This window comes from Colletotrichum fioriniae (genome assembly GCF_027942845.1).
Source record: "Colletotrichum fioriniae strain IMI 355084 chromosome Unknown scaffold_1, whole genome shotgun sequence".
NCBI lineage: Eukaryota > Fungi > Ascomycota > Sordariomycetes > Glomerellales > Glomerellaceae > Colletotrichum > Colletotrichum fioriniae.
Genome location: NW_027076837.1, coordinates 6,450,182 through 6,475,050, shown reverse-complemented (window position 1 = coordinate 6,475,050; position 24,869 = coordinate 6,450,182). Strand labels below are relative to the sequence as shown.

Here is a 24,869-nt window from a genome sequence, read left to right as displayed (position 1 = left end):
GTCTCTGTTTCGTTTCTACCCTCATACACTTGTCGCTAGCACGAAAAGCCACCCGCCCACCCATCCATCCATCCACTCATCCATTCGTCGTCCGCCGCATCTTGTCTCCAGTCTCCTCCTTTTCGACTGCCAGTCTCCAGTCTCCCAGCTCTCCTCCCCCATCCCCTGCCCCCCTGCATCCTAGCGGAGCCTTACAAGGACAAGAGAGAGACAAGCTGTGACAGAAGTTGGCTTGCACCGCGCGTTCAAGTCTCTTCGAGTCTGGACCGTCTAGACCTGCCCATGGGTCCCTGCTTCGACAGGCCGCTCAATCCTGCATCCATTGATCACGAAGTCAATTCAATTTCCGCTCTGTTTCTAATACTCAGTACAGGTCGCAGGCGAGCTTCAAGGTTTTTTCTCGCAATATCAACGGCCACATGGTCGGCCACTCATCTACCATGTACGGGTTGCGCCCACTCGGTGGCCTGTCAGTCGCCCTCCCTGTCGCCAACTCTTCTTCACTAGCCCTTTTCGAAACCCGACCAACCAGCCGCCCCGTCCGCGGCTCGCGGCAGCCTAACAGCCGGCGTTCTCAACGGCGCCAGCCTAGTCCGACGGTGGCTTCATTGCGATTCGCGCCAGTGGCGACCAATGACACAACCGACTCCCTCACGGTTCCTCTTGTTATCCCAAGAACGGTTTTCAGCCCGAGCTGATCGTCAGAGACACATCACACACCTCAGACCCTCGAAAAACGCGGGTACCTGGAAAAGCAAGCGCTAGAGATTCCGAGGTTGCGGCGGTGTAACACGATCTCTCCTCACCTTCTCAGGCAAGAGGCACGGTCCACGGGCGAGGAACTCTATTCCACACGAGACGAAATGGCCTGTTTGCGCATTCTTTCTTTTTACTCTTCAAGTATGTGTTTCATGTGGCTTTTAACACTGTAATATGCCTCTTACGGTTCACCTATCCCCTTTCTGAATTCCTGCAGCACAAGCGGTGCCACGTCTCACATTCTCGACGATTTGAATCTGCATGTCGGAGGTTGGATCGGATCTACAGCCCGTGTTGCGAAAATCTTTCATAATCGATCGCCTCGGTCTGCATTGTTGGGTTTGACGCTAGACTCAACACGAGAGCGGCGGGACAAGAATCTCGATTTGGATCACTGTTCGCGGCGGGCAGTTCGGGAAAGTCTTCACGAGCCCTTGGCTGGCTTAGCACGCTTAGCTGCCGTTGCCCTCGTGCCAAGGGCTGAGAGCGCGCTCTTCCGTGTCTCCCAGAGAAGGGCTTCTCTTCCCACGCGTTCTTCCGCACTTGGTAACGTCGTCCCGGGAAAAGAACTCGGGGTTGTCGGGGTGCATACGTCAATTGAACGCGGCCCCCGCTACCAGGGGGATCCGAGGACCCATTTAGAAAAGCCGCCGTCTTTCGCGCCGTCTGAGAAGATCACTGAGACCTGAAAATGTTCTTACCGCCTTGCCGCCCCTGAGCCAGATTCGTCAAGAGACATTTTTCTTCTGCCTCTCAACCACACCCCTCCAGCCTTTCTGTGTGTCAGGCGGGCCGGTCAGGTGGCGGGAGATGTGGCAGGGTGGTTGAAAAGTCTTTTGTGGTAAAGAATGTTTGTCTGTCATGAATCGTGAAAATTGGAGGGGCTCTTTACACATTCGGCAGTCATTCTCTACAGACTATGCTACGTCGCTACAAAGGGAGGGGGCGCACGCAAAGTGGCATCATCGGGATGTGTTCCGGTATCTTCGTGATGTGTTTCGATTACGGATTGTGGGCGGGCAGTCCACTCAGCCGCACCCCCTCGCCTCCTCTCGTCTACAAACAATTCTCCGAGTAAACGAAGTGAACTCGACGACGCTGATTACGTAGGCGCGCGTGTGTATTACACGCCATAAAATTCCCATGCTCGTCCTCCCGTTCTAGCTCAGCCTCATTTGGTATCAAAGCCCCCCCATTCTCAACGTTATGGGTCCAACGGCGCTCCCAGGCCAGTCAGTGCAAACATAACTTCGCCCCGCCGCGTTTAGTCTTCGTCTACAAGTCTATCCGCTACCTCGGTTCGGCTCCATCCTTTTACGAGGCGGTGACGTCTACGCCGGTAGCCGAACCGCTCCTCTTCTGATCCCGCTGCTCGACCTGCGTCTTCTCGTACGTCTCGCTACCGTGGTGATCCTCGTGCGTGAGATCAAACTTGTACAGCGGCTCCAGCGTAGCGTCCCTCTGGAAGAGAACCCACCGCTTGAACCAGTAGGGCAGGGCTTTCGTGAGCTGGTAGCGCATGAAGACGCGGGTGGGGACGGCGAAGACGTAGTCGAGCTCCTCGAGGGTGCGCTGTTTGGTTTCCGGGAGCCAGAAGAAGATCATGACGAGGGCGACGATGTTGAGACCCGCGTAGAAGCTGAAGGAGCCGACGACGCCGAGGTCGGAGAGCATGATGGGGAAGCTGATGGAGAGGACGGCAGCCCAGAAGAGGCAGGTTGCTACGGCCCAGGACATTCCTACCTCGCGGTGGGAGAGTGGGAAGACTTCAGCGGAGTAGGTGAAGGGGACGGGACCTTCGCCGGGTGAGTAAAATGCTGTGACTTTGTTAGTGTTTTTCTTCTTCAAGGTACTTTGACAGCCATATGGATGGAGGTGAGAGGGCCATACCGGCAAAGAGGTAGACAAACAACGCCACGAGGCCCAGGTGAGCGCCTCCGGTGCCCGGGATGAGCGTGCAGAGACCCGCGGCGAGCAGCGTCCACGCCATCTGGGGGAAGGTGAAGAGCAGGAGGGAGCGGCGTCCAAAGGTGTCGATGGTCCAGATGGCGGGCCAGGCGAAGATGAAGTTGACCATGCCGAAGCCGAAGGAGGCTAGGAGGGCATTGTACTCGGACGTGCCTGCCTCCTTGAAGATTGTGCTGGAGTAGAATGCAATGATGTTGATCCCTGTCGTTTGTGAGTACAAGCTTCAGAGTAAAGATGATGAGGGAGTAGAAAGGCTTGAACTTACCACACATTTGTTGGGCAATCATGACGGTGAAGGAAGCCAGCGTGGCGCTATATCACTCACTCGTCAGTCTCGATCATTCATTTCACACAAACTCTTTCTTCGTCTCATCATATGATGGTCATCATCACTCACCGTCTGATACGCGGGATGGTAAACAACTCGACAAAGCGCTTCGCGTAGTTGGACCGCCCGACAATCTCGGCCTCGACCTGGAGCTGGGTGTGGATGTAGTAGATGTCGCGCGCGGCCTGGATCGGGTGGTTGCGTAGCCGCAGCAGCGACTTCATGGCGTCCGGGAACCGGTTCTTCTTGATGTACCAGCGCGGGGACTCTGGGCAGATGTAGATGAGCAGCACGAGCGGCAGAGCCGGGATGAAGGCGGACCCGAGCTGGAGGCGCCAGGCGATGGCGCCGGTTTTGGCGACGGCGAGGTTGGCTGCCGTTCCGGCTGCGATGCCGAAGGCTGTCCAGAGTTCTGTTCGCGTTGTAGTCAGTACACAGCAGATCGTGATACCTGTATCAAACCCGATGAGGGGGTTTACTCACGCCATGTCATGACAAGCGCGCCGCGAATCGGCGCAGGCGAGTTCTCGGCGGCAAAGATGGGTACCGTGCTGGCTTTCGCTCCCATGCCGATGCCGAGGAGGACACGGCAGCCGAGCAGCTGCGGCCAGGTCTGGGAGAAGGCGCTTCCGATGACGGGCCAGAGGCAAAAGTTGGCGGCGAAAAAGATTGCGCCGCGGCGGCCAAAGAAGTTGTTGAGCGGGTCCGAGAGCCAGCAGCCGATGAGAGCGCTGCCGATGTAAGGTGCTGCGTTGACGAGGCCGACCTTTCAGAGTGTTAGTATTCGAAGAAAGCGAAGCTCGTCACATGTCGGACCCTGAGCCGTCAGTGAGCGAGGGTATAAGTGAGAACATACAAGGAGAGTATCATGATGCGAAGTACCCCCAATCCCAAACACCGTAGGAAAAGACAGATTCGCGCCATTGCTACCCGTCTGATCCCAACCCTGGACGGCGGCGCCGATGGAACAGGTGATGATGGTGAGGTACAGGATCTTGGGGATGCGCCACTTGTGCTCGACCTCATCGCGGAGGACCTGGATCTCGGTGGCGTCGAGGGCCTCGGGGCCGTCAATCTCCTCGTAGCCCGTCGGGTCCTGGGCGACGAGCGCGCCCTTTTTCAAGACGGGGATGTACTCCTGCAGGCCCTTGTCGTGGGCAAAGGCTTCGACATCGCGGAGGAGCTCGGCGCGGGTTATGCCGAGAAGGGGGTTCCTGATCCTGTTGGGTGTGTTAGTTCACGTCCTATTGAGGAACCAGAGGTGGAGGACAGACTTTGCGTCGACGTTATCGTTTAGGTCTACTGTTGCTTGGGATCCGCGACGGGCTTTCTCCATGTTGGAGAAGTCTCCCGAGCTGAGAGTGTTAGTCGCAGTTTGAATATTCATTATGAGTGAGGAATGCTTACACCGCGGCTCCCTCGAGGTGCTTGTCGTCCGCCATTACTGCGGCGCGTTGAGTGCTAACAACGACTCAATGCTTTACCAGTCTCTTGGTTGAAGTGGACGTGTTGGTGCTTCGAGCTCTTTACGTTTGGTCTATCGCGAGATAACGATCAAGTCTCTACGAAGGAATGTGCCTTGAATCCAAGAGTGATCGTCCTACACTAAAGACAGGGCTCAGACGAGAAGAGGGGAACCTAAGAAAGCATGGGATGGGCGTTGCCTGGTATTTATCTCGCCCACATCTCATCCCAACCTCTGCACAAGGTTCACAGAGACCAGACCGGCGCAACCACCTTCCCCCGCAAGGCAAGAACGGCAGCTCCAAAGCGTCTGTCAACGCGAACTAGGTAGACCGGCTTTGTTCCCCTCTCTCCCCTCTCATGTCAATGGACTGGACCACAGCATGCGAGCATCCAGCGATAGATCCACAATGGGGCGACCCATGGGGAAAGCCCAAACCTTTGAAAGTGGATTCGCTGGGGTTCGGGGGGCAGGGAGATGGTCGCCATTGTTCGGATGGACCGTGGAGCAGAAAAAGTTCCCCTCACGCGCGCGTGGTGTATGGTATGGTAGGAGAATGACACGGCTGGGTACCATGACAGTGGCGGCTCTCTCTTGGTCTAACCAAGGCAGCGGAGAGCATACTACACGGTTCGCGAGTTCGGCCTTGCATGGGTCCATCATCTAGATCCTCGGGTCTTATTGGACTGCCGGTCGAAAGAGATGTAACGATGCTCCGCCAGGGCGCATCTGGGTTGTGCGACATTTGAGATATCCACTAGCAGTGGCTGTCATTCGAAGTGAGTTCTGCGGACCAAAGCCCGGTGCCTTGGTAGCGCTCCTCTGTTTTGGGGGAATTGGGCAGAGATCGGCACAATATGATACCGGCTGCTAGACGCCGCAGGCAGCAAAGTCGAAAGCAAAAGCTAAGCTCCTCGGATCAGCCTTGGCCGTTAACGGTCCCGTCGTTGACTCTGATTCATGGTTCTGAAGGTCCGTTGCTCTCTAGCCGTATTCTTCAGTCTAAACCTATGGGTTTCCCCAGACTGACGGTTCTCCTCACTTTCTCCCCCAGGAAAAGCACGTCCCGGCCGTTGAGTGCTGGCAAACGCAACAGACGTTGTGTGGGAACGTCCGTGTCGGAAGAGATAAGGACAGGAACCCTGGCCACTCGATACAGGAAGTAATTGAAACGTGGGACCCCGTCAGACGGATACCGTCAGAAGTACATTTGAGTGCAAGACTCAAGCACATCCGAGAAGGTTGACCGTCTTATTTGCCCCTGTCGTATACATGCGAGGTAAACGAGCGGGCGGGCTACTGTGCGGCGCAAGACGGGAATGGCGTCGTCAGATGAGATGCCACCCAATTGCCGATCCCACTATGTTTGGAGAGTAGCGCCGTTTCTGTGGTAGGCTATCGACCGGGGGGAACGCTTCAGGGCGGGATCGTTTGTGGTTTTTGTCGTTGGAGGCTTGGAGACGCCGCCACTTATCTCGGGGAATTTGGGAAAAGCCAAGACAGAACAAGAGATCTTCTCGAGAGCGCCAAGAACAGCGGGATTGAAGTCGTAGTCGACATCAAAGTGCTCGTAGCTTCTGCAATTGTAACGTGAGGTCGCCATTGCATCTTTCTGCTTGCGCTCCGAGAATCTAGAAGTGACAGAAAATAAACCGGGTACGCTTTCTTGACCCCGGGTTTGCGGGGTTTGGGGCACGGAAAATGCGTTCTCCATGCCCAGAGATGGTTGGAAGGGAACTAGGGAAGTGGACAAAAAAGAGAGCGTGCTCGACTAGGATAAATCAAATCCCCATTTCGACGCCCGCATGAAGACGTCACCATCTGGAGGCGGTATGCTTGCCATTGGTCTTCTTTGGCAGACCAGTTAACAGCATATCCACTTGAAAACCAACTGAACGGTTTTTCAGGTGCCTTGACATGGTGCCATAGTACGAAGGCGCAGAGGAATTGGTCGGGCCAAGTCGGCAACGGCTCGTGTAAATCCGTCCCTGGAGTTTCATAGTACCGACAAAAGACGGCGCAAACGCCGCATGGTCACTTGATTGATTTGTGGCGCATTTTTGACGTGAGAATTCCCGTCTTAGTTGAATTGTTTTGTTGAATTACGAATCGCGAATTGATGAGGTGTCGTCGGCTAGAGTCGTAGCCAAGAAATCGCGCTGAAGAGCCGCCCGCAATGCCCAGAATTGCCGAGAAAATGCCCAGCCCTCTAAAAATGCTTGTATCGTCGCCTGCCAAAGCTTGAGTTGTCGCATTGGGGTATCGGGCCGATGATCGCTTTCCTCTGCACCCTAGCTGGAGCATGCGGCTTTCCAGAGAAGTATTGACCTCCATTGATTGGATTGATGGCTGACGGCACTGTCAAGCACATGACCTTGTGACCAGGTTTCGTTACAAGGACGACTTTGCACCGTTGTGTCCTTCGGCCAAGTTCCCGGTCTGTAGGTGAGGTCTGAGTCGTGTCGTCCTGGTACTCAACCAGTAGAATGCTCATTTCAAGGGGCCCCCCAACCAAACCCCGTGGGGCACGCGTACACAGTATTTCTATGCGCTTCTCCAAAAGGCTGTGGAGGCGGTCGTCTACCTCTATCCCCGCGGTGGTTCCTTCAGCAAGCGGAGACGATGCGGAGTCTAAGATAATGTCCAGTCTGACTGCCTTCCACAGAGACAGATGTTGTAGTTGTATTACAAGCTGTTTTGGTAGTGCGTATTGTCTTGGGGGGGTGTTTCTGCTCTTATGTTGTGCAAGGCTTTGCCTTACATAGTACTTGTGCGGCAGTCCTGTCACTAGGTTCTCGAAATTCTTATTGTCAGTTCTCAGCTCGCAGAGCAAGCTGCAACATCGTGGCCTCCGGCCACGGAATTTTTTTCTGGGCTCCCCGACGCCCTCCTTCGTGTCCGTTTTAGCCCGCAATGCTGCCAAATTTTTGACATTTTGCTAACTTGTTTTTGCAGTGATTTCACCGACACTGAGCGTCTTGAGCGTCTTTGTGGTCGTACGTGCCGCCAAGAACCAGGTCGCCATGAACTCCCACAACAATGTGGTCTTCGATGCCAAGTGTCTCATTGGCCGCGAGTTCCAGGACTCCGAGGGCCCCTGGACAGTGCACTGCAATGACTGCGTAAGGTAAAGAGGTACGTACCTTACTGTATCACTCTTACCTACCTACCTAAGGTCCTAAAGTAGAGACGGTGCCTGTAATTGTGCATCAGAGTGTCTCAATGAATGGAACATTGCAAATTGCTCATAGCAAAAGTCTTGTTGATTGAGGATCATATGGAGGAGCAATTCATACGGCCTGTGATGTCAACGCCTTTCACGATGCTACTTTGCTTCCTTTACAACGCAGAAATTGAGCGTATATCGTGATAGTTAGCAGCGCCATATGTATTGACGACGACGACATCACGGCAGTAAAAGTGTGAACGAGTGGCGATTGACAGGCATGGAGTCGATTGGTGATGAGTAAGTTGGTATTGCTTAGAATGTTGAGAAGGGTATCGACTGTCATGCTTAGGCTTTGGCCGTTCTCTGTCTAGGTTTTGATGCAGAGTTTGAACTTCCAATCGCAAGGTGCCTCAGTAATTGTGCTTGAGAACCGTCTTGAGCGCTGCAATATCCTTCTCATACTTTGCGATCTTGACTTGGCTGCCCTCAAGCTTTTCGAGTAGATACGATACTCGGGAACCGGTCTGAGCAGGCTGCTTCGGCAGGCTGCCCAGCAGAGCCAGCTCACCCTCGGCCTTTTCAATGACCTTGGCCTCCACCTTGGTTAGCTCTTTCAGAAGAGCCAGGTCCATCTTCGCCTTCAGAACGCGGTCGTCGAGCAGAAGACTAAACGCAGCTTGGTACATCGGTTTTCCAGGACGGATTGTTTGCGGCCGGCCGTTGTAGGTCTCCACCGTAACAAGCTCTGCGTTTGTGAGTCCTTCCAAGGCCGACTCGCCGTTCGCGGCACCGGGGGTAGTGGAAGAGGCGAATGTATCGGACAGGAGAACCTCGTTGTATCGAAGGGCATCGTGAGAAGCAAGCGCCTTGATCAAGTACCATGCCTGCTCGGTGGACCATTTCTTGCCCTCGACAGTATCCTTGCCACCCAATAGGTACATCTTGACGATTTCGGTGGCGCTCTGGTTGATGATATCCTCAATGGCCCGCTGCGGGCTCTGGCCACCCTTTAGGCGTCTAGCAAGGTATTCGAGATCTGTGAGACGGCCACCAAGGATTCCAATTGCTGAGTCCAGCTCCGAGAGATCGGGTTTTTGGTGTTGCTCAGGCTTATCCTCCTTCTCCTCTGCCTCCTTAGATTGTTCTCGGACCTTTTCGATTTCGTCTTCTTCGAGACGGCTGATGATGAATTTCTTGGCAACATCAAGGGAGAGATCACCCAAAGCAGCTTGGCGGAAGACGCGATCCGGCATCGCCTTAGATAGTGATTTTGAGTAAGAGGTGTCGTCTGTCAAGAAGATAACGTGGGCGACATTGTTCTGAACCATGGCCGCAGCCCATTCCGCAACCTTGTCGTAGACCAGGCTCGAGCCTTCGTTCTTGTGCAAAAAGTTATCAATGACCACAACAGCCCGCTTGTCTGGACGGGCCTCCAGGTATGCGTCGTCTGAAAGGTCACCGTCCTTGCCATCCTTATCGCGTCCGGCGAGGGAGACTTCCTTTAGGGCCTCTGCGGTTGTGTGAAGGATTTTGACAACCTGTGACTCCAGTGTCTCGGAAAACCCGGCCTTGACACCAGTCGTGCTCTGAACTGCCAAATCGATCATGCTGCTCATGCTGTTCAAGAAAGCGAAGATCGGTTTGTAGCCCACGGCGGCAGCTAGGTGTTTGATGGTCCCGCTTTCACCCCTTGCCTCGATGATCGGCTTGCAGTCGATCACTAAAACGTTTTTCCTGCCCTTGAGTGACTGGTCCAAAACGAGCTCCTTTTTGCCTGAACCCCGAGGGCCTTGAACAACGATGAAAGTGTCGGAGCTCTCAAGGAGCCAGGTCTGAATCTGCTCAATAAGGTCTCGGCGATGCTGCCAAACTGCACTGAACCCGGCCTTATCAGCCTTCTTGTGCCCAAATGAGGAGAAAATGTCGGAAGTCTGGCTCTTGATCCATCGGTAGAATTTGTTGTTGGTCAATCGGAAAGAATGTTGAATGTGGGCCTTGACGAAGAATTCGCGTATGGGGTCGAAGATGGCCACTGTGATGGCAGCAAGGAGGGCGGCAACGACGGGGATTACCACCCTGGGATGGCTAGTGAGCCAGTTCCAGATGTTGTGCGGTTTGACCTTTTGCTCGTAGGATAGGCGAAGCCTTGTACCAATCTTTCCGCCACCGAGACCTTCGTCAACCAGGAATCCATGCAGACAATTTCTTGCCATGATGGCGTCGCGAACGCGCGCAAAGTCGATGTAAGCATATTTTGGAAGAATCTTCGAGTCGGAGGGCTGTGATGTTATCTCGGCGATTTTACCGTATCTGCGGAACAGACTGTAGAGGGTCTCCTGTGAGAGTTCGACGGCCTCGCCACCAGCATCTTTTCCTGTGAATTCGACCTTGACACGACTTTTGGGAAACCGGTAGAGGTCCTCTAGCCAAGGAACTCCCTTGACCAGTCCTGCCTGAACCCCACGAAAGGGGTTGAACCACGGTCTGAGGGGATGTTTTTCGAGCGAACGAGCGAGCGATGCTTATGGGTCGTTAGTCACCCATTTACACGAGTTGAGGAGACCCAGTTCAGACAGCGACGAAGAAGTCATTGCGGACTAAAACGATGTTCAGACTCACTCTCGATATCTTTTGGTACAACGTCGGAGCCATGGCTGAATTTTACAAAAGCTCCTCCGTCCTTGAGTCGCGGCAGGATCTCTGTGACTTTGATTGGGAGGTCGTTGGGGATGGCTCGTTTTACTAGATTGATTGGGTCGGTGCCAAGGCCTCCGCCAGAGCTATCGAAACGCTTGAGAAGGTCGGTCAGGTCACGGTCTGACTGCCATGACCGTCGGAGGAGGTAGGTGAGCTTAAGAGGAAAGAGGTCTACCAGCTATTGTCAGTCTTATTTTCTCGCGCAAGCGCTGGCCGAGATGGACATTGAACAAGGGGCACAACGGCGGTGGGGGTGAAAAGGACAAAACCGTGAGTGAGTAGAAAGCAGGGGATGTGGTCGAGGAGAGAAATGGAGACAGTAAAGGGCATCGATGCGACCCTTGATGCTCGGCGGAGGACGAAATCAGGAGAGGGTAGGAACAAAACCCGTGACGCGAGGTCCTGGGTCAGATGCAGGAATAACTCCACTGAGAGAAGGGGTGACCAGAAATCTTACTGTCAAAGAAGAGAATGGATTCGCTCTCCGAAGTGGCGATGTGCCCAGACTTCTCTTCGCCGGTTACGGTGCTCTCCCACGCTTTGGACGCGGTACGCACGACGGCTCCATGTCGCTGGGATTGAGCAAATGGCCGGGGCGGGCCCCATGTCATCTGCAGCCGAGGCGCAGGCCTCATGCCGGAGCGAAGCAGCGCTCTGGTAGGTAACATTGGATGGGTGTCGATGCAGACTCACATGTTGCTTTGACAAGCGGCGGTGGAATTGAGTTTGAGGACGGGACGTTGAGAACAGCTGGATGGAAGGCAATGGAAGAGAATCAAGGCAACCGACTAGCTTGCCTGCCTCACCTTACCAGAGCTGCTTAGCTCCTTCTTCACGAGAGAGTCAGCCCCGGTGTTCGCGTGGGATGATGTCACGCTTGGCGGCCCCACTTCGAGGCCCGCGCGGTCCAACGCGCCCCATAACCTTAAGTTTCGAAACGGACGAAATCTGATCCGAACCGACAACGCCCCACCAGAACACGCGCAGCTATGGCAAAAATCATGCAACCATTCATTGGCTAGACGCGGCGTCTTGGAGGTCATTGATGGTAACGGTTGCCGACTTCCCCTCATTCTCGACTGCGTCCGACCTGCCCAAGACGATATCACCTTGGGATTTTACCTGATTCTTTACGCTCTCTTCTGTTTACTATCAAAAATTCTTCAAAATGGGCTGGCTTTGGGCTTCACCATCTCCCCCCAAGACTCCCGCTCCGGAACAAGCTTCACAGGCTCCCGCGCCGACCCCGCCATCCTCGACTAAGACGACTGATTCCGAGATCGATCCCGAGATTGCAAAGTTCCTCGCCCTTTTCCAGAACGAATCGGGCAGTCAGCCAGAAGAAAAGGCGCCAGCGCCAACACAATCATCCTCCACACCGTCCAAGCCATCATCGTCTTCTTCATCATGGTTCTCCCTCAAATCTTCGCCCGATTCCCCCTCTCAAACCAGCAACCGTGCAATCACGCCACCCTCCGATAACCCCGTGGCTGAATCGACCCTTCCGACAGAGATGTCTTGCCGCCAGGCGTTTGACATGGCCTTTCACTGCCAGTCTGTCGGCGGCCAGTGGAACAGCATTTACCGATACGGCACGATGCGCTCCTGTAGCGAACACTGGGAGGACTTTTGGTTCTGCATGAGGATCAAGAGTTACTCAGGGAAGATGAAGGAGGATGCCATAAGAGACCATTATCGTCAGAAGGAGTTTGAAAAGTATGGAGACGGCAAGCCAAGTAGCGAGGACGTCTGGCAGGCAAGGACCACCAAGGTCCCACCAGGCATGGCATTTACGGAGAGTTTGGAAGAACCCACAATTAATGACGAGGAGTGGCAGAGGATGGAGATTGAGAGGCGCAAACAGATTAGGCAGGGCCTCGGCATCGAACCTGCGGCATAATATGATTGTACAATAAGAATTCATCTCTTCTCACATTTTTGCGGCCAGGCAAAGTGAAGCAAGCCATTTATTGCAAACAACACGTTTTTTTTTTCTCAATTAGTAACACTATTGGATCATGTTATCACAATATAAGAACACATCACATGCATCAATGAATGAACAAGTAATTTTACTGTTTTGTATTAGACTTCCTAAACCGCGGAGTCTAGCTAGAATACATCTCTGACCCATAACCGTGCTTTTCCCATCGTGATTTCATAAATGCAAAGAAAGCAAAAGTCTAGTCGTGAAACCCAGTAGCAGCCGATGCGGTGCCACACCCATGACTCGGACTCTAAGGAAAGAATTCATCAAGGGTATCAATTTAGTCAACCTCCTCGACGGTAGGGCCGTCGTCGTGGTTGCCGGGGGGAGCGCCGCCGCCGGGAGCACCGGGGAAGCCACCAGGGGCGCCTCCAGCACCAGGGGGACCGCCAGCAGAGCCGTAGAACTTCATCATGATGGGGTTGGCAATGCCCTCGAGCTCCTTCTGGCGCTCCTCGTACTCCTCGCGAGTAGCCTGCTGGTTCTCGTCGAGCCAGGTGACAATGGTGTCGATCTCAGTCTTGAGCTTCTCCTTGTCGTCAGCCTCAAGCTTCTCATCGACCTTGGAGTCGCTGAGGGTGTTGCGGAGGGAGTAGGCGTAAGACTCGAGGCCGTTCTTGGCAGAGACACGCTGGGCCTCGGCCTCATCCTCATCCTTGAACTTCTCGGCCTCAGCAAGCATGCGCTCGATGTCCTCCTTGGAAAGGCGGCCCTTGTCGTTGGTGATGACAATCTTGTTGGACTTGCCGGTACCCTTCTCGACGGCGGAGACGTTCATGATTCCGTTGGCGTCAAGGTCGAAAGTGACCTCAATCTGGGGAACACCGCGGGGAGCGGGGGGGATGCCGGTGAGCTCGAACTTGCCAAGAAGGTTGTTGTCCTTGGTGCGCTGGCGCTCACCCTCGTAGACCTGGATGAGGACACCAGGCTGGTTGTCGGAGAAGGTGGAGAAGACCTCGGACTTCTTGGTGGGAATGGTGGTGTTGCGGGGAATGAGCTTGGTCATCATGCCACCAGCAGTCTCGATACCGAGGGACAGAGGGGCAACATCGAGAAGAAGGATCTCGTTGGTGCTCTTGGAGGAGGTGTCACCGGACAGAATGGCGGCCTGGACGGCAGCACCGTAGGCAACAGCCTCATCGGGGTTGATGGACTTGTTGGGCTCCTTGCCGTTGAAGTAGTCGGAGATGAGCTTCTGGACACGGGGGATACGGGTGGAACCTCCGACCAGGACGATCTCGTGGACTTGGGACTTGTCGACCTTGGCGTCGGTGAGGACACGGTCGACGGGCTGGATGGTAGAGCGGAACAGGTCCTGGCAGAGCTCCTCGAAACGAGCACGGGTGATGGAGGTGTAGAAGTCGATACCCTCGAACAGGGAGTCGATCTCGATGGAGGTCTGGGCAGACGAGGACAGGGTGCGCTTGGCACGCTCGCAAGCGGTGCGGAGACGGCGCAGGGCGCGGGCGTTGGAGGACAGGTCCTTCTTGTGCTTGCGCTTGAACTCGTTGACGAAGTGGTTGACGAGACGGTTGTCGAAGTCCTCACCACCCAAGTGGGTGTCACCAGCGGTAGACTTGACCTCGAAAATGCCCTCCTCAATGGTCAGGAGAGACACATCGAAAGTACCACCACCGAGATCGAAGATGAGAACATTGCGCTCGCCCTCGGCCTTCTTGTCAAGACCGTAGGCAATGGCGGCAGCGGTAGGCTCGTTGATGATACGAAGGACGTTGAGACCGGCAATGAGACCGGCGTCCTTGGTAGCCTGACGCTGGGAGTCGTTGAAGTAAGCGGGGACAGTGACAACTGAGATGTGTTAGTCTATGACCTGGAAGTGATGATGGGATATGTGTTACTTACCAGCATTGTTGACCTGGCCACCCAGGAAAGACTCAGCAGTCTCGCGCATCTTGGTCAGGACCATGGCGGAGATCTCCTCGGGAGTGAAGGTCTTGGTCTCGCCCTTGAACTCGACCTCGATGTTGGGCTTGCCACCCTTCTCAATGACCTTGAACGGGAAGTGCTTCATATCGGCCTGGACCTCGGAGTCCTGGAACTTGCGGCCAATGAGACGCTTGGCGTCGAAGACCGTGTTGTGGGGGTTCATGGCGACCTGGTTCTTGGCCGCATCTCCGATCAGACGCTCAGTGTCGGTGAAACCAACTGCGAAAAAGTTAGCAAAATTGTTCTAGACAACGAGGAATCGAAATTTCGAACCAAAACTAGGAGTAGTCCTGTTTCCCTGATCGTTTGCAATGATCTCAATCTTGTCGTTGGAGTAGTATGCGACGCATCTAGTTGTTGTTAGTACAAGTTATGATCATGTTGGGCGAGGATAAGAAACGGCGGCGGGAAGGCGCGCAAAGAAGAGGGAAAAAGAGCAGGAGAAGAACTACTTACGAGTAGGTAGTACCCAAGTCGATACCGACAGCCTTGCCTCCGGAAGCCATTGTGATGGTTGTGTTGTGTGGAAGAAGAGTTGTGGTGTTTCGAGAGTTTGCGTGTGAAGGAGGGGTATCTTCGTGCGCGTAACCGGGAGAAGTTGTATTCCGGTAGAGTTGATATCAGCGATCAAGAATTCGGTGAAAAAAGAAATGCGCTGGACACTTCTGATTTTTGATGGGTATTAAGAAGGAGAATGGATTTCGTGAAGAGTGAGGAATCGGAAGATGCAAAGAGTTGGTGTTTGGATTCTTAAAAGGTAGAAGGCAGGTAGGAGGCAGGAGCGACTCAGTGCCCCGCAAAAATTCGAAATGGTTCTTTCCTCTTCCACCTACCCTCAATTGGTGGGGTACCACAATCGCTGCGGCCCAGCTGGGGACACTTCCAGGAGCCTCTCGAACACGCCTGAAATTTTCTACCAACCCCTACAAGGATTAATTCGGGACTAGGGCCTTTTCAGCCTCTCCAGGAGGCAAAGTTTCCAATTTTCCAGGATTCGAGGCAATTCCCCAGCGCTTCGCAAGGCGATTCCAACGATGTGAGAAAGATTCTGCGAAAGGCGATTCGCTGACATCATAACCTTCCATGAAGTCTATGGAGGGGCAGCCCGTTTGCGCCCCTTGTCGCAGTACCCTGGCTTGGCTCCCATGCACGCCTTAAAACTGGTCTGTGTAGGTATCCTCTACTTTTCCCCTCTCGTCCACGAATCCACACCGCTCCAGAAAAGAGAATTTCCATCGCTGGTGAGGTGATATCATCCAGACTGGGCCACGCAGTGGCCCAGCTGCGTGGCCCAGCGACCGGACCCAGCGACTCTTCATGAAGCATCTATCATCCACCACAATCATCTCGAATGTCCATTTTGGACCTTAGTCAGACACATCAATTTCAAGCAACCAAAAGGCGACAATTGAATTCAATCAATGTCAGTTGGGCTGTGAGCGCCAAGGAATGCGGCGGCGAAGGCAAGGGGGCGCAAGGGACTGCAGCATTGAGAGGAACATTCAGGCAGACTGCAACAGCTAGGCAAAAGGAATTGATGTGGGAAATCAGGCTGCTATCGCAACTATTCTTAGGATTGGTGGTGTGTGAAGTGGTGAACACTACATGCAGGTGCGCAAAGGGCAGCCTTTGTTGCCATGGCAGCCCAATGAAACCCACCATTGCGGGTTTTTCTTCTTCTGCTCCTCCTGTTCTTCCTATTACTATGGTCCCCTCTGTATTTTTCTGCCTCGCATTTTTTCGGTACGTATTCGTACCTGATGCTTTCACGGATGGCAGTACCCAACAACGACTAAGCAACCAAGAGTGGAGGTAAGAACAGAAATTCCGCCGACACCAGCAGGAATGGCAAAATACCTTAGATAACCTAAGGGAGGCACGGATACTCCGTAAAGAGGCTTATTCTCCGTAAATTCTGCGACAATCGGAAATGGCCCCACTTACCCGGCCGACCGGCCGGCCGTGACAAAGGAGAATCCCGTGATAAGTGGGTCTCAAATCGGGCTCGGAACCTTGAGATAACCACAGCCCGGACGGCTCTTCGGGTATCATAGTCCCGCAAATGCATTTCGAGTTGATTGATTGCATAGTGTACCCACAGCGCGAGGGGACTATGAAATTGACCTCAAGAAAGCGCGAGAGCGGCCTCTGCTATCAAAAATGTCGCATATCTCCATATCTGTCTGGTCCTTTCTTCCGCCCTAAATATCCTCCTCGGGATCAAAAGCCGTCATTGAGTCGTAAACGAAACGACTCATCTCCTTGCGCTTGACAATTTTATCGCCTGCTTTCTCTGTTTGACCAGCCTCTGAAGCTTGAGAAGTGCTTATTTCCTTGATAACGAATGGCTGCTGCCAAGTGGTTTCGCTCGTGGAATACCACTGAGTTTCAAAACCACTCCTCCCGTCAAGTAATTTCCCTCGGTTGTCGCCGGAAAGCAGTTTGGGCCCGTCCGATTCTGGTTTCTCGGGAGTAGCAACCCTCAGTCCCTCTGTGAAGAAATTGGGTTCGACTTTGCGAAGCCTGATCGGCCACCCGTCTATGAGGGTGCTTGGGACACTTTCGGGTCCCCTTTTCCACTTATTTATAAATGGAGCGAGGACGGACGTTGCCTGGGCCCAATTCCCGTCCATAGAGTTTCTTTGTTCTTTCGTACCATGGCTCCTCGAGAGATCTGGCAGTGGAACTGCTGATTCCTGTGTCAAGTATCTAGTCTCGAGGTTTCCGTCTGCATTCGTATACTCGATGCGATACGCGACTCTGAACACTTCCATGAAGTTGTCGAATAGACCGACGCCATCAAACTTCTCGTATGCACAAGGATGGCGATTACTCGTCGACGAAAATGCAATCTCGACTACAGGAATCACGTAGTCGCCATCCTTGACTTTCCATTCGCCGCCTTCATTCTTTCCCAAAGGAAGGCGGAGGCGCTGGATGGTTTCCTTCGTGCCCAGTACGCCTTCTGGCATTGGGCGTGTACAAAAGGTGACGGCGAGTCTATCGGGATCCTTGACATTACCATTGTCTTCCACTCTGCACGGCGGTCCCTTGTAGAGCCAGCAAGATGTACTATTCTCGTGACGGATTCTTTCTGGCCCCGTCCAAAGGCCATTTGCAACACGATACAGCTCCAAGACTGGACTGTTCCAATTAAGGCCACTCTCAAGGCCACTCTCGATGCCGCTCTCCGGGCCAGGGCTAGCTTGGAAGCTGGGTCTCGCGAATGAAGAAAATGCTTCGGATTTCGTCAATAACGCAGCGATTGTTGTAAATATACTAGCGACTTGACCGGGCAAACAGGTGGCCGGGTTTTTGAAGCCCTCCCAAGACATGTCTCGCATGCCTGGATGATAGGCATCGTAAAGAGCAATCATTGCCTGTTCTGCCCAAGTATGCCATGATGGGTCGTCAGAGGGGTCAGGCTTCCCCATCTTGGCGATGGGATAAATGGCCCACTTTCCTTTGTGTTCTTTGAGGAAGCTCTTCATGTACTCGTAATGGTTGACTGAATAGCGGGATGGCACCGTGGACTCGATCTTCTGTCGTTGGCTGTTCACGTATTCAGTTCCCTTCGTGCTCATCTTCCAGAAGCAATGGGCTTTGAAATTTCCCGAAGAAGAGTCGTCCTTCCCATAGTAGACAGTGATGTAGAGTACGTGCTCGTTGTCTAGGTTGTTTCTCTCCCCAGCAGGGAGTCTATCGACCTCGGTAGCCCTCGATATGATTTCCTTGAGGCTGGGCATTCCATTTCGAAACAAATCAAGAGTTCCCATCTTCTCGAAACCTAGCTTTACTCTCAACATCTCATTTTCTCGTCACAAGTTACTTCGTCCACTGACCTTGAACCATTTTTTTCGCGATGCTCCTGATTTTCTTTGGCTTCCTCAACATGTCAAGCTGACGAAGACTCACCCCGGCACGACCTAGATCATCATTACGAATTTTACACGACTCGAAGAATGTGACGAGAAGGCGTTCAAACGGCATCTCGATCCCTTCGTTAGCCTCCGCAGCCGAGGCCGACCTCTCAAGTTCCTTACAGGAACTTAACGACAAGAGAGGGCCTATTTCGAGGAATTCCTCAGGAACGATGGCAGGGTCCTTGAACTTGTCCGGGTTGCAATAAAGTCCCCAGCGAGTGTCCTCCCGACCGTAAACCTCAAACTCTAGATATCGGTCTTTAATCTTTTTGGCAGGGTTCCGAATTATTCCGGCAGTGCCCTCATCGAGCAGCAGGTGGTTGCCTTTCGTCCCGTAAAGTGACGCATCCTCAGTTGGGTCCCAGAATTTGTTGATTCTGGCTCTAACAGTGGTACCAGGAAACGACATGATGAAGCTTACGGCAAGGAAGTAAGTTCAGAGTCAAGCGCGGAAACAAAGCGACCAATGGCTCTTGTAATAGTGTTTCGTTGACGGATTCGCGGCAAGTAAAGCGTATTGGTTCGGGAACGATAGTAGGGCAAAGGATGAATACGTCTGGTAGAGTATATCGTGGACAGGTTACGCATAATCGATACGGGGAAGATTGCCTTTAATTATATGAATGGAGTAGTCGCCTTAGCTTGCCTCCGTAATATCTCCTGCGGGTTCAGACTTGCGCTTCTTCGCCAACCGTGAGGCTCTTTGAACGTGAACAGTGCCTTTACCGCCCGGTGATTCTGTTGAAAGGAAAACGCCGCTTCGGCTAACCCAGGTCTTTTCAGATTTCGAACAATCCTTCCGAAATAGTTGTATGTCACGTAGATTTTCTATCCATGTCACAGTCCTGAATTAATGATGGCCATGCCGTGCTGGCTTCCTTATAATGTATCCTGGTGGTAAGTATTATTAGTTTACCGCCACCCCAAAATGTCCCCTTTGTGAGCAGGGAACACTCGAAACTATCGTGATTCTGCTTCAATGCTTTCCGCAGCTGTTCAATCCCCAAGGATCGAGTGAAAAACTTCCTGTAAACTTGCCGCAGTCAAGTGACTGACGGAGAGGGAGGGGCCTGCTGACCTGGCCGATTATTTACTGATCAGAGGGAGGATGTGAACATCCCAGCAACTGAGGTGCATATCGTTTCTCACACGTATTGGGCATAAAGTGTTCAGCAAAGAAGCGCAAGTGAAAATTGATGTTAAAATGAAGGTTCCCGATCATGGCTGAGCCAACGAAAAGTTTGTGATCAAGGACAGGCTACCTGGGAGCTTTCCAACATCTCTGACAACCAAAATGTGATTTATACCGAATACATCAAGTATTGAGTGCTCTCATGGCTGATCAACACGGTGGTGAGAAACCCAAAATAAGCCTATCTACTCTATGTTGAAAAGTAGCCAACGGAAGATGCGATCATGTGGCGATGGAAATTGATGGTACGTGTTTTCCTGTCTTTCAGAATGGATCGATCATGATAGCTGTACATAGAGTGTGCAGTGTGTTCATCGTCAAAACGAGACGATGACCAGACCAAGAGGAGACCATCTTGGCTGCGAGTGAAGTAGACAGCATGACGAGGTGCCCCACAGACACGCCAATAAATGATAGGAACCGTGTGACTGGCCAGGATTGGCATGGCTGAGAAGGCGAACGAATGCAAGGCATTGGCTTGTCGCTATTTGTCAACACTTGGAACATGGTTATACTAAGAAACGCGGACAATGAAGCTGTTCATGATGCTAGCCAGACGCAGCCGGGGACTGTACGACGCCGACCGACCACCTCATCGAAGGACTGTGACATGACAGTGGCTGACTCTACTTTACAGACATAATGATACAATGGTAAGGCACTATCTGTAGACGATGTCGATGAGACTTAAACGTAAGTAAACCATCGTTGTTTACTGCAGCCTGTTCACATATTGTCGGTCATACACGTGGACGTCGTAAGGGTAGGCAGCGCAAGATATTAACACCTTCAAGGCGACATTCAAACAGCGAGACATACTTTACAATCCCAATCTGAACTATTATACTAAAACGCCTCTAGGCCAGCCGGCCTGCCAAACCAAGTCCCCAATTCATCACCATCTTCTTCCCTGTTCCCTGACGCAAAGTAGTCTGTCATCCGCGCGGTATCGCCGTCATCTTCGACCGGCCATTCCACCTTTGGGTTTCCCTTTGCCTCGAGCATGTCCTTGGCCGTGCCCCAGCTGAATCGGCATTCGGGACCCCATCCAAACACCGGGTGCATGTTAGATCTCATCCATGACACACATCGTCCATCTGATGGATATCCCGAACCCCAAGCCATGCCCTCCTCTCCCTCTGCCGCAGCTTCAGGGGCTCGCCCCTTGTAGAGAACCTCAAGGGCAACGTCACGGGTGACCTTTGCACATACAGAAGCGGCTGACACGCAGGGGTAGAGACTGTCTGCCTTCTTCGCGACTGTGATCTTCGTTGCGGGGAAGAAGCGCTGGAGCTTCGCTTGGTAGGCGGCGGGCTGACCGACGGTGTCGACGTAAATCTCCTGGATGTTGACGCCCTGGGCAAAGACACCCTTGATCAAGTCAACCGTGGCATCCATGGCCTGGGCGTTGAGGTTGTAGTTAGCCCCCGGGCGCATCATGCCTGATGAGATATCTCGGGCACTGAGTGCTGAGATGGCGAAGCCGCAAGTCTCGGCCAGGTCGGAGCCCGGCGTACATAGAGCCGTCATGAGTTGTGAGCGGACGGCCGGTGTAAGCACTTTGGAGTCGTCAAAGTGATGGGTCTCACGGAGTAAGGGATCCGAGAGGGGAATGGGTAGGTAAAAGACACCATACACCATGGGTCCCAAGACCGGTCCGCGGCCGGCCTCATCGACACCTAAGCAGACTGGAGTGCCGGACGCTGCTGGTGAATCTGATTCGTCAGGCGTGCTGGTTTTTGTCGATGAGGCTGGTGGGAGAAGCGTTGAGGGAACTGGGGAGAAGTATGTGTATGAGTCGCCTGAGAGAATGGCCTTTTCGTTGATGGAAGGGGGAACAAAGGCGCCCGGGACTGGAGTCTCGAGAGCAATATCCTCGACCATTGGAGAGTCTTCCATTGTGACTGGTGAGTTGGAGATGAGTTGAGAGCAATCTGGATTCGTCTTGGCTCTCAGTACCGCGGTATAGGTAAAAGAGCAGTGTCGTATGAGCGGCGAGTCGTCGTATGGGTATCTTCTGAGAAACAAGTGCAACACTTCTTTTTCCAAACTCCGAGCTGAATACCAAAATAGTTGAGACTGTGAAATTCAAGGTCAGTTGTTCACACAAAGTAACTTGAACTTAGGATCGGGAAATCTTGTTGGCTAGCCCCTCGACGCGTCTAGATTAATGGGGACGCGTTAGGCAGGGGCGCCAAGTCCACACGTACCTGCCCCTGTCAACCCCGATTTGCAGCAGGTCCGGGCCACTGAAAGTCCATCGACACAGGTGTATCCAGCGCGCGTCGTCAATTTACTTGTCAACCAAAAAGTTGCGCGCGGCAACCTCCCCAACAATACATCACCCCAAGATAAACACGACCACGATCCGATCCACGACGTCCCTCCATTCTCACCCGAGTCACTCGTGCTGAAGACCTAGATCGGGATGCTCCATCTCGAATTTTGATCAAATTTCTCGAACAGGACCATTTCACAACTCCACATTCGCAATGGCACCTCCGCGACAGAGCAACGTCCGCCGTCGCGAAACCTCCACAGGCGATTTCCATGAGCTTGGTGTGAAAGGACGGTGCGTCGCGCACTCCTTCCCTCGGGCTGGCGTGGATCGCAAGCTCGAACTTGCATATGGACTTGTTAGACTGACATCCCTACAGCAAGACTGGCATTGAATTGCCTGACACGGGCGTACGCGACGAACATGGCATGCAACCCATCGACGGCCTGTTCTCCTCACCGGAGAAGGACAATGGATCCGCCAGCGACGATGGAGAACAGGACATGGAACTGGAGTCAGGTAAGTCCTACTGATATTGTGCAATATCGCTCGGTTTCTGACGAAGTTTCCGTGTCAGAATCCGGTCCCGGGCCTTCCACTATTATGAAGAACCACCCTCGGCTCGTTCCCCGAGGAACCTCCCCGCGCAAGACCAACCTCGGATCACCTGCGATGCGCCACCCGAGCTTCGGACCTTCATCGTCACCGACAAGGCTGTCACCACAGCGGAGATCATCGTCACCGATAGAACCTCAGCCAACTCGTGGAGCTCCGGTATCACGCAAACTTGACTACGGCGCGCTGGAGAAGAACGGACCCGGGTTGAACGGCAAACGTCCCAACGGATTCAAGAGTGGACGCACAGTCTCTTCTGAAGATGAGGAAGACGAGGAGGCTGTGTTACAGGCGCAAAATGGTCATGTCGAAAACGGGGAGGAGGAGTCGATGCAAATGGTCAGCATGGACGATGGTGAAGTGCCAGAACCTGAATCTGAGCCAGCAGCATCGGAAACAGAGGAAATTTCAGAAGTGGAGGCTCCGAAGCAGCCTGCCAAGCGAAAAGGCCGACCAGCCAAGGCGAAGCCGGTTGTCCAGGAAGAGGCGGAAGCACAGTCAAGCCACGAGTCCGAACTAGACCAAGCGCCCGTCAAAAGGAGAGGCAGGCCAGCAAAGGGTAAGGGCAAGGAGAAGACTCAGTCAGACGAACCTGAGCCTGAAGCGGAAGAGGTCAGCGCGCCTAAACGAAGACGCTCACGTAATTCCGACGGAGACAAGGCGGAGCAAGCGGAAGAAGACGATCGCGCATCCAAACGGCAGCGAAAAGAACCAAAGAAAGCAACGGGCGGAGCAAGGGGGCGGCCCAAAGCTGTTCCCCAGGAGGAAGAGGGCGAATCATCGAAGGAGACGGCCAAAGCCGCCTCAAAAGCCAAACCAGGACCCAAAGGCAGGCCAGGACGCAAGCCGCAAGCCGCAGCGGGCGAGGACTCGATTCTGGGCGTGGTGCAAAAGGGGCCGCCCATGCCCAAAGCGCGCGGTCTAGTCTCGCAGAAGCAGAAGCAGGACCCCCACTCCATCACCCACACGAGATCCGGTCGTCAGTCCTACAGGCCGTTGGCGTTTTGGAAGAACGAGCATGTCACCTATGACGAGGACGAGGCTTTCGAAGATGGAAAGAAGGGCAACAGGTTCCTCCTGCCGAGCGTCAAGGAGGTCGTCCGCGTCGAGGAGGAGGAGCGGGAGGCAGCGCGGAAGGGCAAGCCGAGAGGCCGCAGGCCTACCGCCAAGGCAGGCAGGCGACGACAGCAGGTCGAATCCGAAGACGAAGAGCCGGCGGAACCGTGGGAACAGGACCCGGGCAGCGTCGACGGCGAGATCGTGGTCTGGCAGCCGGAGCACGAGTTCAACCCGCCCGCTATCAACGAGCAGGTCGAGATCGACGAGGAGCGGATCGCCGTCGCCGCGGGCGCCATCCAGACGAGGGACATTCGGGACGCGACGTTCCGCTTCGCAAAGACGCTCAGCTTGCCGTTCTTCGGCTCGGGCGTTGTCGACCTCCCGCCCGGCTCAGAAAAGCGGCCGAAAAACTCGCGTAAGATGCAGATGGTGTTTTTCGTTTTTCAAGGCAAGGTCTTGGTTACGGTACACGAGTCCCAGTTTAGAATAAGCGCCGGTGGCATGTGGTTTGTGCCAAGAGGTAAGCGGTTCCCTATCTGCGTCTTGAGTATGAATGTTTCACTGACTGTCGCGTAGGGAACTATTACAGTATCCACAATGATTATGAAACCCCAGCTCGCATCTTCTTTGCCCAGGGTTGCGAGATGAGCAATGCCGGAGCCAGTTTCTCTCAGGATACGACGATAGGCTGAAAGTCGATGTATGGATAATAGAGACCGCTGGGGTTCACGGGCTCGTCTGTTAGGTTTCTTTAATTGCTTGATCTGTCGGCGGTGTGTGTGTGTGTGTGTTTTGCGAGATATCCCATTTCCTGCTCTCCGTTACCCACAAAAAAGCTTGTCAGTTGGGCGACCTCAATTCGTAGTAGTTCTGTTGGATTCGAGAACGGGACTTTTTGCTTTTTTTTTTAACCTGAGGGGAGAGAGAGAGCTGGCGATGAGAATTGAGTCTCTTGACGTGTTTGAGAGCTTGCGTCGTGTTGTGAGATGAGCGAGTTGGAGGACTATCATGAGGAGTAGCGGCTGCCTTTTGTGGGTTTGAAGGGAGGGTTGTAATTGCATCAATCAATATCCACGACATGGCGTTTCTTACATATTGGGCTTTTATTTCTGTAATAACCTTGCCGTTGCAAAAGTGTACTCTGTGAAAGGACTCGGTGATACACAGCAGACATGTAAAAGCAGAAGCCGTTGACGTAACTTACTTCGTTTCATCCTATTGCCTCAAATCCTTTCCTATGAAAATCTCAATGAAGGCTGACGACATCCTACGAGCAAGTTCATGCGATTTCACGGGTGGCACATGGCACGTCATCGTAACTGAAAAACGTATCTTATAGACATTATATCCTTTGCCTCCCTATTCATAAAGCCCCTTCTTCCCTCGCTCTATCGGGCGTCTGGAACGCAGCATCATTTTCAGCTGTCACGACTACCTGAACCTAAACACGCAAACACGCGCGCGCGCGCGAGGGAGACAAAA

At 53.4% G+C, this 24,869-nt stretch overlaps 7 protein-coding genes across 7 annotated transcripts; 3 read left to right on the top strand and 4 right to left on the bottom strand.

Moving 5' to 3' along the window:
* Positions 1-2,073: 2,073 nt before the first annotated feature.
* N0V96_001665 (uncharacterized protein) lies at positions 2,074-4,497 on the bottom strand (the record flags this gene model as incomplete). The annotated part of the gene is made up of 8 exons (XM_065756289.1): positions 2,074-2,576; positions 2,650-2,928; positions 2,993-3,039; positions 3,125-3,467; positions 3,539-3,821; positions 3,912-4,275; positions 4,330-4,410; positions 4,463-4,497. The coding sequence occupies 8 exons, from the start codon at positions 4,495-4,497 to the stop codon at positions 2,074-2,076; spliced, it is 1,935 nt and encodes a 644-aa protein (XP_065615529.1).
* A 2,662-nt stretch (positions 4,498-7,159) lies between these two features.
* On the top strand, positions 7,160-7,651 carry SSA2_2 (Hsp70 chaperone; the record flags this gene model as incomplete). Its single annotated transcript, XM_065756288.1, has 2 exons — positions 7,160-7,166; positions 7,476-7,651. 2 exons carry the CDS (start codon positions 7,160-7,162, stop codon positions 7,649-7,651), a joined length of 183 nt encoding a protein of 60 aa, XP_065615528.1.
* Positions 7,652-8,099: 448 nt separating this feature from the next.
* Positions 8,100-11,054, bottom strand: YME2 (mitochondrial escape protein 2; the record flags this gene model as incomplete). Its single annotated transcript, XM_065756287.1, has 3 exons — positions 8,100-10,210; positions 10,309-10,557; positions 10,844-11,054. The coding sequence occupies 3 exons, from the start codon at positions 11,052-11,054 to the stop codon at positions 8,100-8,102; spliced, it is 2,571 nt and encodes an 856-aa protein (XP_065615527.1).
* Positions 11,055-11,554: 500 nt separating this feature from the next.
* Positions 11,555-12,286, top strand: N0V96_001662 (uncharacterized protein; the record flags this gene model as incomplete). Its single annotated transcript, XM_053194243.2, has 1 exon — positions 11,555-12,286. One exon carries the CDS (start codon positions 11,555-11,557, stop codon positions 12,284-12,286), a length of 732 nt encoding a protein of 243 aa, XP_053048440.1.
* A 367-nt stretch (positions 12,287-12,653) lies between these two features.
* Positions 12,654-14,826, bottom strand: SSA2_1 (Hsp70 chaperone; the record flags this gene model as incomplete). The annotated part of the gene is made up of 4 exons (XM_053194242.2): positions 12,654-14,182; positions 14,237-14,539; positions 14,594-14,670; positions 14,777-14,826. The coding sequence occupies 4 exons, from the start codon at positions 14,824-14,826 to the stop codon at positions 12,654-12,656; spliced, it is 1,959 nt and encodes a 652-aa protein (XP_053048439.1).
* A 5,455-nt stretch (positions 14,827-20,281) lies between these two features.
* N0V96_001660 (uncharacterized protein) lies at positions 20,282-21,334 on the bottom strand (the record flags this gene model as incomplete). Its single annotated transcript, XM_065756286.1, has 1 exon — positions 20,282-21,334. One exon carries the CDS (start codon positions 21,332-21,334, stop codon positions 20,282-20,284), a length of 1,053 nt encoding a protein of 350 aa, XP_065615526.1.
* A 593-nt stretch (positions 21,335-21,927) lies between these two features.
* Positions 21,928-23,963, top strand: MIF2 (mitotic fidelity of chromosome transmission- protein; the record flags this gene model as incomplete). The annotated part of the gene is made up of 3 exons (XM_053194240.1): positions 21,928-22,007; positions 22,093-22,232; positions 22,291-23,963. The coding sequence occupies 3 exons, from the start codon at positions 21,928-21,930 to the stop codon at positions 23,961-23,963; spliced, it is 1,893 nt and encodes a 630-aa protein (XP_053048437.1).
* Positions 23,964-24,869: the final 906 nt, after the last annotated feature.